The following is a 17,904-nucleotide window of genomic DNA, read 5'->3' as shown; positions in this document are numbered from 1 at the left end:
GTCTGTTACACAAAGGACAACTGAAGAAAGATCATAAGCACAATTGTGATTTCACTTATTAACTGCTTTGCTTAACAACAAGTTGCTGGATCCACTTGGATCACTAAATGAGGACAACCCGTATAGAAGCCTTAATAAATAAATAAATAAATAACTAGGAAGCATAATGTTGAAATTACAATTATTACCAAATAATAATGTAAAAATACCATTGCACAAAACATATTATGAAAGAGCTAAGGAAAACTGCAACAAATATCAGTTTGCCACTATGGGCATACAATTCCTTTGATATAAGAAATGTTTGGCAGCTCCTCTACAGAAAATATGCAGTAATCAGCATTCAGCAATATCTGACATAAGACATGAAACAGAATAGGTCAACTGTATAATACCTATTGAACATCATGGATCAATTAATTTGCAGCAGAACTGTATACTATTTGCATTTATTTAGTTATTGAGAAAGAGTGTTTTGCAAATGTTGGTTCAAATTTTAATTCTAAGTAAGGTGGTGAGTTTTGAAATACTGCCAAAAAACAAACAAACCCCATAGAATACTTTTGGCTAAACATAATTTATGAGTAGAAGTTTATGGTATGAAAGTACCCCAATTCCTTGGTTATACCATTAACATTTCAGTAAATTATCAAATCTTCACCTTATTCATGTTTATAATTGAATGAGTTCAGTTGGAAACATTAACTTCTGCCTTGGTTTAATCTGAAAATGAATACAATGAAAGACACCAAAACCTTATTTCATTCAAATTCTAGTAAATTATTTATGTCCTTTTTCTGGAACACAGTTCCAGAAGGCATAGTTAGCAAATATTTCCAGTGTAAAATGTTATCTATGTAAAATATTTATCTACTTCCTGTCATGGAGTATATGTCCTAGTAATATTCAACACTTTAAACCATATAATAAATATTCACTCAAAAGCATGGCTTAAACAACCTTATGATTAATCAAAAGGAAATGTTTTCATAAACGTAATATATGCTTGAACTAGAATGTTTGTATTCAGTGACAAGCATGTTCTAAAGGGGAGTGTCACAGTGAAAAACACTGCACAGATACAAGAAGATGTCTTTAAAAAAACACAGTATTTTGATAGTTAATGTCCACTGAGCAAGTCATTTTGCTGGCACAATATTGGGCAGCCTATATGACTAGACTTTTATTTTACCTCTTTTTCAACAGTCACCTGGGATTTGATAATCATGTTATTACTTAGGTAGAGCATTTGCACAGATAGAATGCTATACTTGTTCTGTACCTGTAATGGTGAAAGCTTCAAAAGTCACATCAAAGATATCAGATATTACATACTTGAGAGGTGGGTAGGGTTTGCAGCAAACTTGAATAATTGAAATTTATGAGCCCAAGAATTTTTTACTCTCATATACTTCAAAAAGTTAGAGGGGCAGTTTGTGTTCAAGTGTAAATACTGGTTCATTCTGCATAAAATTGTTAAATTCTAACACAATATGCTGGAAGGAATTTACAGAGATTCTAGGGCAGACATAATTTAAGGCTTTAGTTATTATATTCAACTAAAAATCAGTATTTGACCTAAACAAAGTTGGAGTAAAGACAAATATAACATGTTAATAAGGTTTAAACACCTTGAAACAAAATACAGGTGGCATGTATTCAAACTGTTTCATCACATTGTAAATGTTACAACAAACTGCATTCTAAGTGTACCTTGATCTGCAATAGATGTACAGGTTGTCCTCGACTTATGATGACCAAAATTTCTGTTGCAAAGTGAAACATTAGCTAAGTGATTTTTGCTCCATTTTATGACCTATTCAGCTGTGGTGGTGCAGTGGTTGGAATGCAATATTGCAGGCTAACTCACTGCTCACTGCCAGAAGTTTGATCCTGACCGGTTCAAGGTTGACTCAAACTTCCATCCTTCCAAGGTCAGTAAAATGAGAACCCAGATTGTTGGGGGCAATATGCTAACATTGTAAACCATTTAGAGAAGGCTATAAAGCACTGAAGCAGTATATAAGTCTAAGTGCTATTGCTATTGCTATTTCTTACCACAGTTATTAAGTGAATCACTGCAGTCGTTAAATTAATAAGGTTATTAAGTGAATCTGGCTTCTCCATTAACTTTGCTTATAAGAAGGTCACAAAAGTTGATCACATGACCCCAAGACACTGGAACCAACATAAATCTGAGTCAATTGATCACGTGACCATGGGGATGCTAAAATAGTCATGTGTGTGCAAAATGGTCATAAGTAACTTTTTTCAGTGCTGTTGTTACTTTGAATGGTCACTAAATTAACTGTTGTATGTTGAGGATTACCTCTATAGGGATTTGTCGCTTTTCGTTCCTAAGTAGAAAAAAAGTGTGACCACATCTAGTTTATGATTAATTTGATCCTGATACAGAAAAGCTATACTAATACACTGATCCTTGTGTTCCAGATTAAATATGTATTTGCTGAATGTTCTTTTCTACAAAGGTGAATCAAAGGCAAATTTTCTTGCATATTTTATGTGCATATTGCAATATTGATTTTTTTTTTCTGAAATGCCAGCTGAGGTTTCTGATTCCCTTAATTGGTTTAATATAAATTGGGTTTGGATTTAGTCTTACTGAAATAAAATTTAATGGAGGAGAACTATAGAAACAATTCTGATAGCTCATGATTTATTTATAGAATTTTAGAATGACTCATTCTATAGGGTTTTTGTTTTTTACTAAACCAAAAGCACAACTGGATTAAAAGAAGAATCAGAAAATCAGTCCCAGAATATAAACATGTATTATCCTAATTTATAATGTTGGGTGGGAAAAGCAGTATTGGCAGAAAGTAGAAGACGACAGTGATCACTTAATAGAAGCCTTTGTCTCATATTCAGTACTCCATGCACTATAACTCCATAAGAGATAAGAAGACAGGAAACTGACTACACGTTTTTCCTCTGTTCAATTGAGTTCAATTTTTAGTAATTGCTTAGACAAATCCTGCAGCTTTCTTGGCAAGGCTTTTCAGAAGAGGTTTGCCATTGCCTTCTTAGAACTGAGAGGGTGGCCCAAGGTCACCCAGCTGCTTTTGTGCCTAAAATGAGACTAGCATTCACAGTCACCTGATTTCTAGCCTGATGCTAGTCAAACTGGCTCTCATTGCCAGATTAGTCCTACCTAATCTGGCTATCTGTGGACTTGCTGGCTACTTGTTATCTGACGATAGGGATTAAAGCCAATTAGTTTCAGTATAAAAATGTATAGCCACAGCATTATTGCAGTAGTTGGTAAGAGACAGGAACTTCCTTTTCTTTTGTAGGGCAAACTAATTAAGACAGTAAAAACTGTCCTCATTCGTAACTTTTGGCGGCATGTAAGGGGGCTTCTGTCCAGGTAAAAACAAAAAACAGGCACTTCCATAATGCTGACCGGCATTCCTCCTGGCTTCAGCTGATTAGTTCTAGCAGAAACAGGCCATAACTTCAGCCAGAGCCTGAATCTAGTTGAACTGCTCTGGATTAAAGCTATGTCTCATGGGTTTGAAAGGAATCCCTATGGAGCAATTTCTGCCAATGAATCTTCAGAGACTGGCAGAAATGCAAGTATATATATAGGTACTATATAGTTCCATTTCTGGAAAACAAATGCCACCATGGGGAGGGAGGAAGAGGGCCAAGTCTACCTTCTGATCATAGGGTCTCTCCAATCCTAATGTTTCTGAGAAATGGTCATCTTGCAATAGATGTGGTCGTTCCAAAATAAAGAATAGTGAATGGTCGTTGTAATACATTGGTTCATATCTGAGTGAGATGCAAATACACTCTGAAATTATGTTGTTTTGTATTAAAACTGTGAGACTGATCAGTTGGTTAAATGTCCACAGCACAACATGATCATTTGTTTTCCATCAATACAGTGCAGTGCATATTGCATACTTGATTAAGTTCCCCAATTAAATAATACTGGAAGAAAACATCAGATTGATTTTACTTGACTATTCCCGCTACCTGCTAAATGTCAACCACATCTGAGCTACAGCTGAATCACTAGAAAGGATGTCACAATAGCAAATTGACCCCTTAGCATATAATGTGTTTCTGTACAATGTGGTACGTGCTTATATGTGTGGAAAGCACATTTTTGTTCAATATACCAAAATAACAGAGTGAGCCACATGTGATATGACTGAGTGAAGCATAGCCTTACTTAATTTGCAATGTATAAAAGAAAAGTTTCAGGCATGAAAAACAATCTGGAGAAAAGTTATAGGTTCAGTTTGCAAATCATGTTTTTTGGTTTGGCAGTCATAGACTGTTTCTGTTTAGAGAGCAGGTTTTTGTTCATTTTTCTATCTTTGCCTTTTTTCTTGAGTAAAAAAAAAGATGAATAAAATATAAAAAGAATGGCTCTTTCTCTTAGACTAAACTTGCTTCACTTGAAAAACCAATTCAGCTATTTTTAACATAGTTAACTCAAGCTAAATTAGACATCAACTTGCATATTTTAAATTAAGCATTGTTTCCTTTAACAAAATCAGATAATTGTGAGGGAAGTTTGTAAAAGTTCATCTTGATAATTTTTCCAATTTTCAATGCTACTAAATCAAATATTGTACAATAGCATTTACAATTTTTCCTGCAGATGCGTACCACATTTTATTTATTATTTATTATTTATTTATTATTAAAATTTCTATACCGCCCTTCTCCTTTCGGACTCAGGGCGGTGAACAGCCAAGATAAAAACATCTATACAAACATCACAGTTAAAAATAAAGTTAAAATAATTTATAAATTTGGCCCATAATTTAAAACTTGTCAATTAAAATCAATATTAAAATTTTAAAACTAACCCTAAAATCAAGACAGACCGGCTAACTGAAAAAAATAAGTTTTTAGGGCCCGACGAAAGATCCGAAGGTCGGAGATCACTCGTATCTCTGGGGGTAGATTGTTCCATAGGGTAGGTGCCACCACAGAGAAGGCTCTCCTCCTGGGGGTCACCAGCCGGCATTGTCTGGCCGACGGCACCCTGAGGAGGCCCTCTCTGTGGGAGCGAACCGGCCGATGGGAGGCTATTGGTGGCAGAAGGCGGTCCCGTAAGTACCCTGGCCCTAAGCCATGGAGCGCTTTGAAGGTGATCACCAACACCTTGAAGCGCACCCGGAAGTCCACCGGAAGCCAATGCAGCTCGCGCAGGAGAGGAGTCACATGGGAGCGCCCCGTCGCTCCCATAATCCCCCGCGCAGCCGCATTCTGCACCAGTTGGAGCCTCCGGATGTACCCCAAGGGGAGCCCCATGTAGAGAGCGTTACAATAGTCCAGACAAGAAGTGGCGAGTGCTTGAGTGACCGTGCGTAGGGAGTCTCGGTCCAGAAAGGGGCGCAACTGGCGTATCAGGCGAACCTGACAAAATTTTAAATTATTTTCATTAAATCTGCATAATTTAAATCAGTCTACCACAGATGCCATTTGATTCTGCAATTAAGTTTATCTCATGTTGTAACAATATCAATTTCTATCATCCCTTCACTAGAGCTTCTATAGATCTGTGGGAGAATGATGTGTGTTGATGCTTTAGGAGGTAATATAGACTAAGATATAAATTTGGGTGACTGTTTGGTATGCTTCTGGGAAGTTCGAATATGAATGAAGTGCCACCACCACTGCCTCCCCCCCCCCGCACTATTTAAAAGATCAGTTTTTCCTCTTACCTGCCAGACTTCACCAATACATTGTTTGAACTAGAAAGTTAACAGAGGGATTCGGGGACATACTGTAGCTCTTGATTAATTAATTAATTAATTAATTTAATTTGTATACTGCCCTTCTCCCAGAGGGGACTCAGGGCGGTGAACAGCCAAAATTAAAAAACATACAAATACAAAAGTTAAGATAATTAAAAAAGAATTAAATCATTAGCTTCCCAATTGATAAGAGGTTTATTGCAGACATTAGAAAAGCCGTTAATTTAACTCACATCTACAACACAGCCAATGTTCAAATCTCGTATCTTTTTCTTTTGTATGTGGGTCATGGCAGGATGAAAGTTAAATCATATTCTTTGGGAGGTTAACACCTCTGTGTTATGATGGTAACAGGAAACCTGCTTTTCCCTTCTAATTCTTGCTGTGGAATTAAGGCATGGTGTCCTCAAATTGGGATTATCAAAAATATACAGGCTCAGAGCTGGCAGAAAGGTGGGAGGCAATTGCAAAATCAAGTTTCTCCCTTTGTCTCCCTTTTGATGGGCAATCTAACCAGTCAGTTAGCCCTCTATATATGTATGTATTTATGTATATATGCATGTCTCTGTATACCATATTTCCCTGAAAATAAGACCCAGTCTTATATTTCTTTTGGTTCCAAAAGACACATTAGGACTTATTTTCGGGGAAACACAATATCAGGGTGATCAGCCCAGTTGGGCACCCTACTCCCTGGCCCATGCACAAGAGGCGGCAAGCACGTAGGAGCTTACAGTGTCTGCCAGCAGCTACAGCCCGCAGGCCCCTTGGTCAGTGCACTCTGGGGCTGCGCAGCCCGCGCTGTGCAGGTGAGTTGATTACCTGTCCAAGCAACAGATTGAGGCAGAGGCATGGGGGGAAGGCAGGCAATCCCAATGCACCATGCAGGCCACAGGCAAGCCAAGAGACATGAAGACAAGCCTCCTCTGGCCACCTGCCCACTCTGTCCCTCTGTCCCTCGGTTTGCCTATGGCCCGCATGGTGCATTGGGATCATCTGCTTTCCTCCTGCACTTTTGCCTCCATCTGTTGCCGTTGCCGCCGCATGACGATGAGTCTCCCGCAGCCGGCTGCCCACTCCGGCCCACCGACTCAGCTTTCCCGTGGCCCACACGGCACGTTCAAATCTTCTTTCCCTCCTCATGCCTCTGCCTCCATCTGCTGCTGGTGCTGCTATGCAAAAACGAGCCTCCCACAGCTGCCTGCCCGCTCCAGCCCACCAACTCTTGGCTTTCCGATGGCCCGTGCGTCACATCTGGATCACATGCCTCCCTCACTCGCCTGTACCTCTGCCTCCTGCTTTGACAAGTAATTAACTCACATGCGCTGTGCGGGCTGCAGCTGCTGCCAGACACCATCAGCCCCTGCACCCTCCCTGCCTCCGCTGCTGGCCACGTCCGTCCACACACACAGAGAGAGCTGATGACAACCTTAACTGGGGCTTATTTTTGGAGTAGGGCTTATATTAGGAGCATGCAAAAATGAGGCTAGGGCTTATTTTCTGGTTAGGTCTTATTTTTGGGAAAACACCATATACATTCCATGTAATGTATGCAGGATCATCTGCTACAATGCACAATCTTAATCTATTCTAGATTAACACTATTTATTGTTCTTTAACAAGTAAACTTTAACTACAACTAATATAATCTTTATAAAGTATTGCAATTCACCTATGCCAAACATTTAAAAATTATATTCTTGACTGGTTTTATTCTCCAGTCTTCCTTCAAAAACTCATCTAATGTTTAGATAGAATCCCATTTTGGCAGCATATTGGGCCAAAACATCTTTGCTTTGCCAATAGGGATCTATCAATTTAACATAGTGTTTGCAAAGCAAACTTTATACCACAGCATGATTTGTAAACCCAATCGCTTTAAATTACAGTTTGATCTGTTCATTGTCAGAATAAATGCTTAGGTAGGGCATAGAACTGGATAGAAGGAATCAAATTACTTCATTTTGCATTTAAGGACAAAAAAGAGCAAGGAAAACATTTATATTTAACATTTATAGTTTTCCTTTCGTAGTCACATATTACCTTTCTAGTTTACAGTGATGAGGAGAGTGCCATTCTGTTTTAAATATGATAATGTCAGTGTTTTTTGGTGAACGTATGTGAACCAAGGTCAATCACAGCTATTACAATACTGTAATACATCAGGCAAGGAATGTGTTAATTAACTCATCACAGATGGTGTTCAGCATCCAAAACCATTAAACAGTCTTTGTGACACTAGAACAGATAAATTTTATGGGTCAAGTGTTAGCATCTAGCACTTGTACCGATAAAGAGCATTCAGGTTAAAACCTTTATCTGCTTTGGCAGCAACTTTTCTTTGTGTTTATGTGTTCTTTGTTTTTATGGGTAAATGAAGGACCAAGAATGTTAATGGCAGTAATGCTGTAGAACTGAAGTACAAAAACCGAGCCATATGGAGATTGTATTGATATTCACACAGCAGTCAGACTCCTCAATTTTAGCAGTCAAGGCAAAATTTGAAAATACAGATCCAGAAGAGAGAGTGCTTGCACTTGATTCTTGAACGCAGGCTTGCTAACCTCCAGTGTACTAACCATGTGAGCCACCAGTCTCCTAATTCAGTGAACTATAAGAAGGAGAAGACTGTACAGCAAAATCCGATGGGCAACATTCTGTTATTATAAGCAGTCTCAATAAAAGTAATGTATGTCTTCCTGTGGAGATGATTTCCTGGCTTGGTCTACTTAGTGGAGCTCACAGGAAAGCAGATTCTGCCTGGAGAAGATGGTCCCCTAGGGAAGAGGGAGCCAACCCATATTGGGCATTGTATAGTTTTTCCATTAAATACTTTCATGTAAAGCTTTCTTTTTTCATTAAGTATTTTCAAACTATACGTTGGTCTGCCTTTTCATTCATTCCCTTTTTATTCTCCAAAGCTTGCATGATGGCTGTTTGTGTTTCTAACAACAAAAATTCCAGAACAAATGTGATAAAAACATTACCACTCCTTTTTTTGTTGTTGTTGCATTATTTAGAATATAGCAAAACTAACTGCACTATTTCAAAAATGTACATGTATTTCTAAAAATTAATTTGAAAGTATGCACATATTCCTGTGATTCAGCATCATTCTCCTTGGGTTCCAATTTGCAGAACTCCCCTGATTGCTGCAGGAGTGATTGGAGGACTCTTCATCATCGTCATTTTGGGTCTTACATTTGCAGTTTATGTGAGACGTAAGAGCATTAAAAAAAAGAGGGCTTTACGAAGGTTTCTGGAGACCGAGGTAAAGATTGAATCCTTTTCCTGTAAATATATGTCAGATGCTTAAAAAGTACTGCTGTTTTTCTTTGTCTTGATGTATGTATGTGTATAGATATTTTAAAGAAAATTCTTCTGTTCCAAATATTTGTGAAGAAACTTAGGCTTTTACTGCAAAACAGTAACAGCACATTAAGGAATGCCTTGTACTTCTGCTTTTGATACCTGGATATTATATAAACAGATAAATAACAATAAGTTATTTGCTTCAGTTTTCAGTTCCTTAGTCTACTTACATCTTCAAAAGACAGGGATGTGCTAATTTCAGAAGTAATTTTAGATTGTGTCAAAATTTATCCAGAAAGTAAAAACTAGTATGCACAACATACATACACACAAATTGATTCATTGCTAATATATTTAATCAGTATATATTTTATTTATTTTTATTCACACATATTTATTTAGATTTATCTACCAGAAAGGTCAATGGCTTTTAGGTGGCGTACAAAATAAAACAAATTAAAAATGCAATATAAAACCACATAGAACCACGTGCGCTCCCACAGAGAGGGCCTCCTCGGGGTGCCATCAGCCAAACAGTGCAGGCTGGTGACCCCCAGGGGGAGGGCCTTCTCTGTGGGGGCACCTACCCTCTGGAATCAATTGCCCCCAAAGATAAGGAGAATCCAAGACCTCAGTGCCTTCCACCGTGCCCTTAAAACCTTCCTTTTCCAGCAAGCCGGGCTGGCCTAATTTTTTAAGTGTTTTTAATTGTTTTGTTTATCGTTTTTAATTAATGGGGCCAAATTTATATATATTTTTAATTGTATTTTAATATTTGTACTTGATGTTTTTACTTGGCTGTTCACCGCCCTGAGTCCTCAGGGAGAAGGGTGGTATACAAATGCAAAATAAAATAAAAAATAAAATAAATATACAAATATAGTTTTGCAATCTTTTAAAATGACAAATTTTGAGTCACCAATCCTTGCAACTTAATTTAAAACAAAATTTAAGGCCAGAAATGTCAGTTGTCAAGATCATAAACTTGAAGGGGAGGGAGGAGTCACTCAATACTGAATATCTCATTTAGGGCAGTGGGAAGAAATATCATTTGCTTAATCTTCCCAAAACATTAGGGCTAATTGTAGATGTTGACCTCAAGAATGCTGAGTCCCATTTTTACAATACTTCTGCCTGGAAACCAGAATAGAAAATGATCCTATTTTGAGTTTTGCATTGTGGAAGAGAATGGCCTTGGGAACGCATTTACCACACGGGTTCTGCTACTGCAAAAATGTGGTCTGCAAGATTATGGTAGCTTTATGGATGTAAATCATAAATTGGCTACTACCACTATTTCTAAAATAAATATGAAAAGGATTTATACCATGAAAATAGTATTTCAGATTTTGTATATCATCTGTATACAATTTTGTTCCTCCTTACATTTCTATTTAAACTTTGACATCTTCATTCTAGTACCTGAAAATTAATTAAGGGAAGTGGTGTGTAAAAATTATTGTGTCAGGTTTACATCCATAGCTTTTTCTCTTTGTTATTTGTTTTTGTTCTCAACTAATAATGTAATTCCCTGCTCCCCATAATTTTGCCTGCACAGCAAAGACTGTACTCAACTAATTAAGTCATCTACAATGTTCATAGAGGCGTGATAATGATACTCAAAAGGCAGCACATGGGGCAGTTAGCCCTTCAAACAGACTCTTTGAAACACTACAGTAGCTTTTTAATCCAATTTGAGCAGGAGTAGTCTTTAATTATTTTCCTTATCTTGAGAAAAGACAGGCTATTTGTCAGTGTTTAGAGGCCAGTCTTTTCCCATTTATTTTTTAGAGAAAAATGTATTTCCAATCAAAAGCTGGGCAGCATTCTAATCATGTGATGTTTTCTGACTAAGTTCCATTTCCTTGAGTCCTTGGGTAAGAGCATTATGAATCCGAGCTCCATTCTTGCTTGCTACTGCTGCATAATCCTGAAAACTTCAATTTGGCATTGAACTCCTTTTCCACTACCACAAAAAGGAAGTCTTTCCTTGTGAGATTTTTAATTTATTTATTTATTTATTTATTTATTTATTTATTTATTTATTTATTTATTTGTTCAATTTATATGCCGCCCTTCTCCAGAGACTCAGGGCGGCTTACAATGCATTAAGCAATAGCCTTCATTCTTTTGTTTATACCTGCTTAGTAGGGCTTTCGCCGCCCCCAAGCGGTGTTTTTTTTATACAAAGTCAGCTTATTGCCCCCACAATCCGGGTCCTCAGTTTACCTACCTCGGAAGGATGGAAGGCTGAGTCAACCTTGAGCCTGGTGAGATTTGAACTTGCAGTAATTGCAGGCAGCTGGCAGCTAAGTGCTACTTAACAGCACTTTAGTATGCTATTTTCAAAACTGGTTGAATTTCGTTTTACTATGTGCTTGTTTTTATGGCATTGTTATTGTCTCACAATAGTAGGTCTAATGGGATAGATATCAATGGTTTTATAAATAAAATATTTGTATAATACATAATGGCATAATAGCAATTACTGTACTTTATTTGTTTGATATTTATATGAGTTTAAACAAACATTTCAAGATGACTTAATGTATAAGCTACATACTTTTTAACCAAGTGATATGCCTCAATGAACTCAGTAAGCAGACTGAACAGAGAAATATAAAATTCAGTGTTAGACATTTATTAGAAAAGACCAAAGATAAAAAATATGTCATCTGTCCCAACTTGGTCAGTTAGCAAAGAAAGACTCTTAGGTCAAAAGTTAACCATAAGTATACGTTATGAAAGCCAAGAAGAAGCAAAGCTAGATCTGAGAGTTTCCTGCCCAAAGTATATGGTTAACCTTTCCATGTCCCCCTATACACACACACACACACACACACACACACACACTTATCAAGAAGTATCCAATTAGGTGCTAACAAATTGTTTTGGGAAACAGTCCCTGTCTTCGTAGCTGGTATTCCTTTCTTGACTTGAAGCAGCCAGTGTTTCTCATGCGACGGTCTAAGGCTTGGTTTAGTTTCCTCATGGTATACCCTGGCAACCCTCCCTCTCATTCCACCCGCAGTTCCCTCTATGGCAGGCTGCCAGTGGCAAGCAGATTGCAGCATAGTTTAACAGCAGCCCTAACAAAAGGTGTATGTTTTCATCTCAGAGCCTGTGTGATAAATCCTATGTTCTATGTTCTAAATTGTTTGGGTAAGTTTTCCATTGCAAATAGTGAAAATTGCTTGATGCAACTTCAGTCAAATCACCCCAATGAAGCAGATTTACGAATAACACAATGTGCAGCAAACTGGATGGATGCCAAAATGACCTGCAATGTTAAGTATATAATGACACAATCATACAAATATTGTCATTAAGTTTTGAGTCCTGATCCAAATACATAAACTTCACTTTATGACATAGAACAGTTATGGCTAATCTTTTTGCCATTGCGTGCCAGGAGAGGGGGGGCAGGGGAGGGTCACGCGCGTGCCTACGCGCATGCACACGCAACCCCACCCACCCCTGCTCCTGGCACATGATGGCCTGGTAGGCCCATTTTTCTTTCTTACCTGGTTCCAGTTCCTCTCTATGCATCTGGGAAGGACGAAAACATCATTTCCCACTCCCTTGGAGGCCCTACGGAGGCTGAAAGGGCCCATTTCCCAACTCTCGGTGGGACAGGAAGTGACATTTTTTGCTGTCCCCAGCCTCCAGAACCTCTCTAGGAGTCTCTAGGAGCCTCTCTAGGAGTCTCTGGAGGCTGGGGACAGGAAAAAACGTCACTTCCTGTCTCACCGGGAGTCGGGAAATGGGCCCTTTCAGCCTCCATAGGGCCTCCAAGGGAGTGGGGAAGGCTGTTTTCGCCCTTCCCAGATGCATAGAGAGGATCTGCAGCCAGGTAAGAAAGAAAAACGGGCCTTCCCCACACACCCCAGGCCCTCCAGAGACAGGAAACAGCCTGTTTCCCTACTTCTGGTGGGCCCAGAAGGCCCGAAAATCAGCTGGCCAGTGCGCCCATGCGCCCCAGAGCTGAGCTGGCGTGCCCACTAATATGGCTCTGCGTGCCATAGGTTCGCCATCATGGACATAGAATAATAGAGTTGGAAAGGACCTTGGAGGTCTTCTAGTTCAACATCCTGATCGAGTTACAGACTTTATACCATTCTGGACAAATGGTTGTCCAATCTCCTCCAATCTCTTCTTGGAAAAACTCCAGTAATGCAGCACCTGCATTGTAATTTCTAGAGGCAAGACATTCCACTGATTAATTGTTCTCATTGTCAGAAAATTTGTCCTTATTTCTAAGTTGGATCTCTCTTTAATGATCTTCTACCTGTTACTTCTTGTCCTGCACTCAGATGCTTTGGAGAAGAGGTCGACCCCTCTTCTCTGTGATAGCCGCTCCAGTACTAGCCATTCCGTTTGTAAGACTAGGCATATCTAGTCTCCTCAACCATTCATCATACGGTTTAACCTCCAGAGCCCTAATCCTTTTAGTTGCTCTTCTCTGTACTCTTTTGAGAGTCTCAGCATCTTTTTTATATTGTGTTGACTAGAACTGGATGAAATATTCCAAGTGTGGTTTCACCAAATAGTATAAAGCTGTTCTATCACTTCACATGATCTTAATACTATCATTCTGTTAATGCAGCCTAGGACTACAGTGGCTTTTTTGGCAGCTGCTGGCTCATAAGTAGTAGTCCACTAGGACCTCTAGATTCCTCTGACTGTTACTATTGAGCCAGGTGCCACTTATTCTATACCTGTCCATTTGACTTTTTTTACCTATGTTTAAGACCTGACTTTTCTCACCACTGAAATGCATTTTGTTCTCTAAGGCTCAGTATTCAGGTCTGTTAAGATCAGTGGTGGGATTCAAGTAATTTAACAACCGGTTCTCCCGAAGTGGTGCGAGCTGGCTGAATCTCACCACTGGTTAAGATCCTTCTGAATCTTAAGTCTGTCTTCCAAGTATTAGCTATTCCCCCCAGCTTGGTGTCATTTGCAAATTTGATGAGTGCCCCTTCTATACCTTCACCTAGATCCCTGATGGCGAACCTATGGCACACGTGCCACAGGTGGCACGTAATGCCCTCTCTGTAGGCACATGAGCCATCATCCCAGTTCAACTCCACCATGCATGCGCGCACATCTCCCACCGGCCAGCTAGTTGTAGAGTCTCTGCTGTGCATGAATGGGGGAGTGTCGTGTGGGAAGGGGCCACACATGCATGAACGGGGGTGCATGCACATTGCATTTTGGGGTTCGGGTGGATGTGCATGCAATTGTGCGCACATGTGCTTTGGGCACTCAATCCAGAAAAGGTTAGCCATCACTGAGCTAGATCATGTATGTATATGGTGAAAAGTACTAGGCCCAAGACAGAATCTTGAGGTTTCCCATTGCATGTTTCCCTCCATGTAGATCTAGTTCCATTGAGAACTACATGCTGGGTGTGATTGATCTGTCAATTGAGAATCCATCTTGCTTGCTTCTAATACTGTAATTGCCTTGCTAATTTCAAAGTGCTCACATATTCACTGCTTTTCCAGGATTTTCTCAGGTGTTGATGTTAGGCTGATTGATATGTAGTTTCCTGGATCCACCTTTTGTAATTTCCTGGATCCACCTTTAAGATTGGAACCACATCAGCTCTTTTTCAGTCCTCTGGTAGTTCCCCTGTGCTCCAGAAGCTCTGAAAGATTTCATTCAGGGGTTCTAAAATTATATCTGCTGTGATTTCATTCAAAACTGTGGAATGTAATCCATCTGCTCCTGGCAATTTGAACTCTTCTACAGGGAATAGTTTTTCTTATCTATTTTGACGTGCATTCCTGCTCTGTCTCCTACGGTGCTGCTTTTGATAGGTTGGACTATTTTTTTCCCTTTGAAGAGAGATACAAAGAATGGATTAAGTAGTTCCACTTTCTCCTTACTATCTCCTTACTATCTTTACCAATATATATTGGAAAGAACTTTTTTTCATAATTTTGGCATTTGTTGTAGGTCTTACTTCATTCTGAGCCTTAGCTTTCCTGGCTCATTCCTTGAAGATTCGGGCTATTTGCTAGTATTCTGTTTTAGTTATGTGTCCCCTTTTCCCTTTTATATATTTGTCCTTCTTGTCTTTCGGTTTGTCAGGGAGTTCTTTATGCAACCATGCTGGTTTCATCTGGGGTCTCTTGTTTTTTTTATCTGTGGTATCGTGTTAGACTGGGCTTTTATACTCATTTTTCAGGACTACAGAACTGTGTTAGCTAAGAATGAATAGAAATTAAGGAAACTGACATATTTTAAACAATGGACATGTCTTGTATTGTTGGGGCAGTATAAGAAACTAGAAAGCTTTCAAGATTCCCATCTTGCCAAACTCTTCGTTACCTAGCTGGAAATCAGTGGATTAAACTTTTATCACCCATTGTACAATGGATTCTCTACAATCTTTGGGAGAATTTATATCTTGGAATAGAGAAAATACTAGAGCCAGCCTTTTTGAAAGGGATCCTAATGAAGATGCTACTGTCATACAATCATCCAGTTGTTCATGTTGGTAACATCATCACAGAAAACATGGAAGCCCTTTCCAGTACCTGGACAACTTATCCAGTGCTTCACTCAGAAGGGCTTCAGCACCCTTCCAACTGCAGATCAAGCCTTTAGCTTATCTCAAAGGGAGATTTTGTAAGCTCTCTGCTGAACAGCACCTCTGTCCTTGTAGTGTTGGTCAAGCAGAGAACCTTATCCATTATGTCCTCCACTGCCCCATTTACAATGAGATCAGGCCATATTATTAATGGCAAATGAACTCAAGGACTCTGACCTTGAAAAATTGAATTATTTCCTTGCAGATGTGTTTCCAGATGTCAGCAACCAAGTTGCTATATTTGCTCAGCTGTCATTTAAACTTAGAAAGAAATACTTAAAGTTCTTAGTTGTGGCTTGGCTTTATTTTGTTGTAACCTTTTGTCTAATACTTCCATCATGCTGTTTTATAACTTCATTGTTTTATTATTATTATTATTATTGTATTTTATTGTATTCTTATGTTATGACCTATAGTTACAACAATATACTTATTACTTACTTTGCAACGTACATGTTGCAGAAACAGAATAATTCCTACAGTAAAAGAGAAGTGATGCCTGAAATAGTTTTTACCAATTGTGAATTCAGTTTGGTTTTCCACAAACATGACTAGTTTTTTCTCTAAGAAAATTAGTGAAAGGTTTATAAGAGTTCACAAATAAATAAGCTAAGTTCTGTTTGTTTATAAAGAACAAACATAAGCAAACATGTTTCTGCAGAACAAAACTGTTTTTGCATCATGTATACTATAAAAACTTTAAGTATTTCTTTCTAAATTTAAATGTAGCATATTAATTTACATAGTTTTACAATGGCAGGTGTCTTGAGTATTTATTGAGACTCAGTTTGGTGTAATAGATAAAGCATCAGGCTAGAAACTGGGAAGCAGCGAGTTCTAGTTCTGTCTTAGCAAAAAGCCAGCTGGGTGACCTTGGCCAGTCATTCTTTCTCAGCCCCAAGAAGTAGGTAATCCTAAAGCACTCCTAAAAATCTTGCCAAGAAAACTGGAGGAACTTGTGCATGCAGTTGCAGGAAACAACACTGATTTGAAAACACATACATATACACACACCTAAAACAAAATTCCACATAAACTATAAAAGATTTGCTATTAAATTAATGTCTCTGTTGTCTTTAGGAATTTTAATTTTTTTAAAAAAAAAGAAAAGAAAAAAAATGCTACCCAGATAATTAAATCATAGGAATCAGAATGATACCTTTTAATGTGAAGAAGAAAATCCATTCTCATTCTTAAACCTGACGTTCATATGGACTGAGAGTGAATCATTGTTAAACATTTTGAAGTCAAATGCCAAAAGTTCACTCAGAGCTGTTCTAATGCAGCAGTTAAGGTTAAGATCGGCCCCAGCCAGAGAAGCTCCCTGAGCGATTTTGGGTGCATGACTCTGTCAAGCAGCCCACCTCACTAGGTAGTTGTTATGAGGAAAAATTGAAGGAGGGAGTGCTGGGTAAGCTGTCTTAGGTTCTGAAGGAAAGTTAGGCTATAACAAAGAAACAAATAAATTCTCTCATTTTAAATTTTCTTTGTTATTTTTACAGGAAATACACACACACACACAGACAGATACATATATATTGCATAATTAAACAAAATTTATTTGGAAAACTTAAAGAGATTTGTTTCTCATTTTGCTGTTAAGGCAATGCAAGCCTATGCCTACCTCTTCAAAAATTGATCCTACTGAGTTCAGTGGAGCCTACTTCTAGTCAGCTTTCATTATCTTAATTTTTGCTGGATGGCATCAAGAGTAAAGCACAATAAGGAGCGGCATGAAAGATAAGATACAAACAATACCTACTATGTTAAAATCCAACTATGGATAGTGCTTTTCATGGCTTCTTACTATCTTTTTTGTTTTTTGTTGTTGTTGTAGCTGGTAGAACCTTTGACTCCTAGTGGCACAGCACCCAATCAGGCACAACTTCGCATTTTGAAGGAAACTGAGCTAAAGCGCGTCAAGATCCTTGGATCGGGGGCCTTTGGAACTGTATATAAGGTATGTTTCCTTAACGGCAGTCCTTCATCAACTATTGTTCCCAGGATCTGATGATTATCCAAATGGAATGGTAGAAATCAATGGGCTTCTAGAATAGGATATAAATCTCCTTTTCTTAGAAATGTTCAGCTTAATATAAACCCTCTTGTTTCTTCTCTTAATGAATTGAATGGACAATAAGAAGTTGGGAAAGGTTGGCAAGAGTTGGGGGACCAAATGCTGTGCAATTTGCTTTACTAGTGCCTAAGTTAGCTTGTACTTTCAAGCACAGTCAAAACTGCTCTCCTATTGCC

General features: G+C 38.6%; 1 protein-coding gene across 4 annotated transcripts in view; it reads left to right on the top strand.

Annotated features, from left to right (window-relative positions):
* The window catches only part of ERBB4 (erb-b2 receptor tyrosine kinase 4), a 1,174,706-nt gene that overhangs the window by 942,230 nt on the left and 214,572 nt on the right, over window positions 1-17,904 (top strand). For all 4 annotated transcript variants that reach the window (XM_060688174.2, XM_034433703.3, XM_060688175.2 and 1 more), the window contains exons 17-18: window positions 8,880-9,012; window positions 17,489-17,611. In XM_060688174.2, coding sequence (XP_060544157.2) covers window positions 8,880-9,012; window positions 17,489-17,611 — 256 coding nt within the window. The remainder of the gene's footprint in view (window positions 1-8,879; window positions 9,013-17,488; window positions 17,612-17,904) is intronic.

The sequence above is a fragment of the Pantherophis guttatus genome, chromosome 1 (assembly GCF_059756535.1).
Source record: "Pantherophis guttatus breed Tessera chromosome 1, ASM5975653v1, whole genome shotgun sequence".
NCBI classification, from domain to species: Eukaryota; Metazoa; Chordata; class Lepidosauria; order Squamata; family Colubridae; genus Pantherophis; species Pantherophis guttatus.
This window is presented reverse-complemented; position numbering and strand designations above follow the sequence as displayed.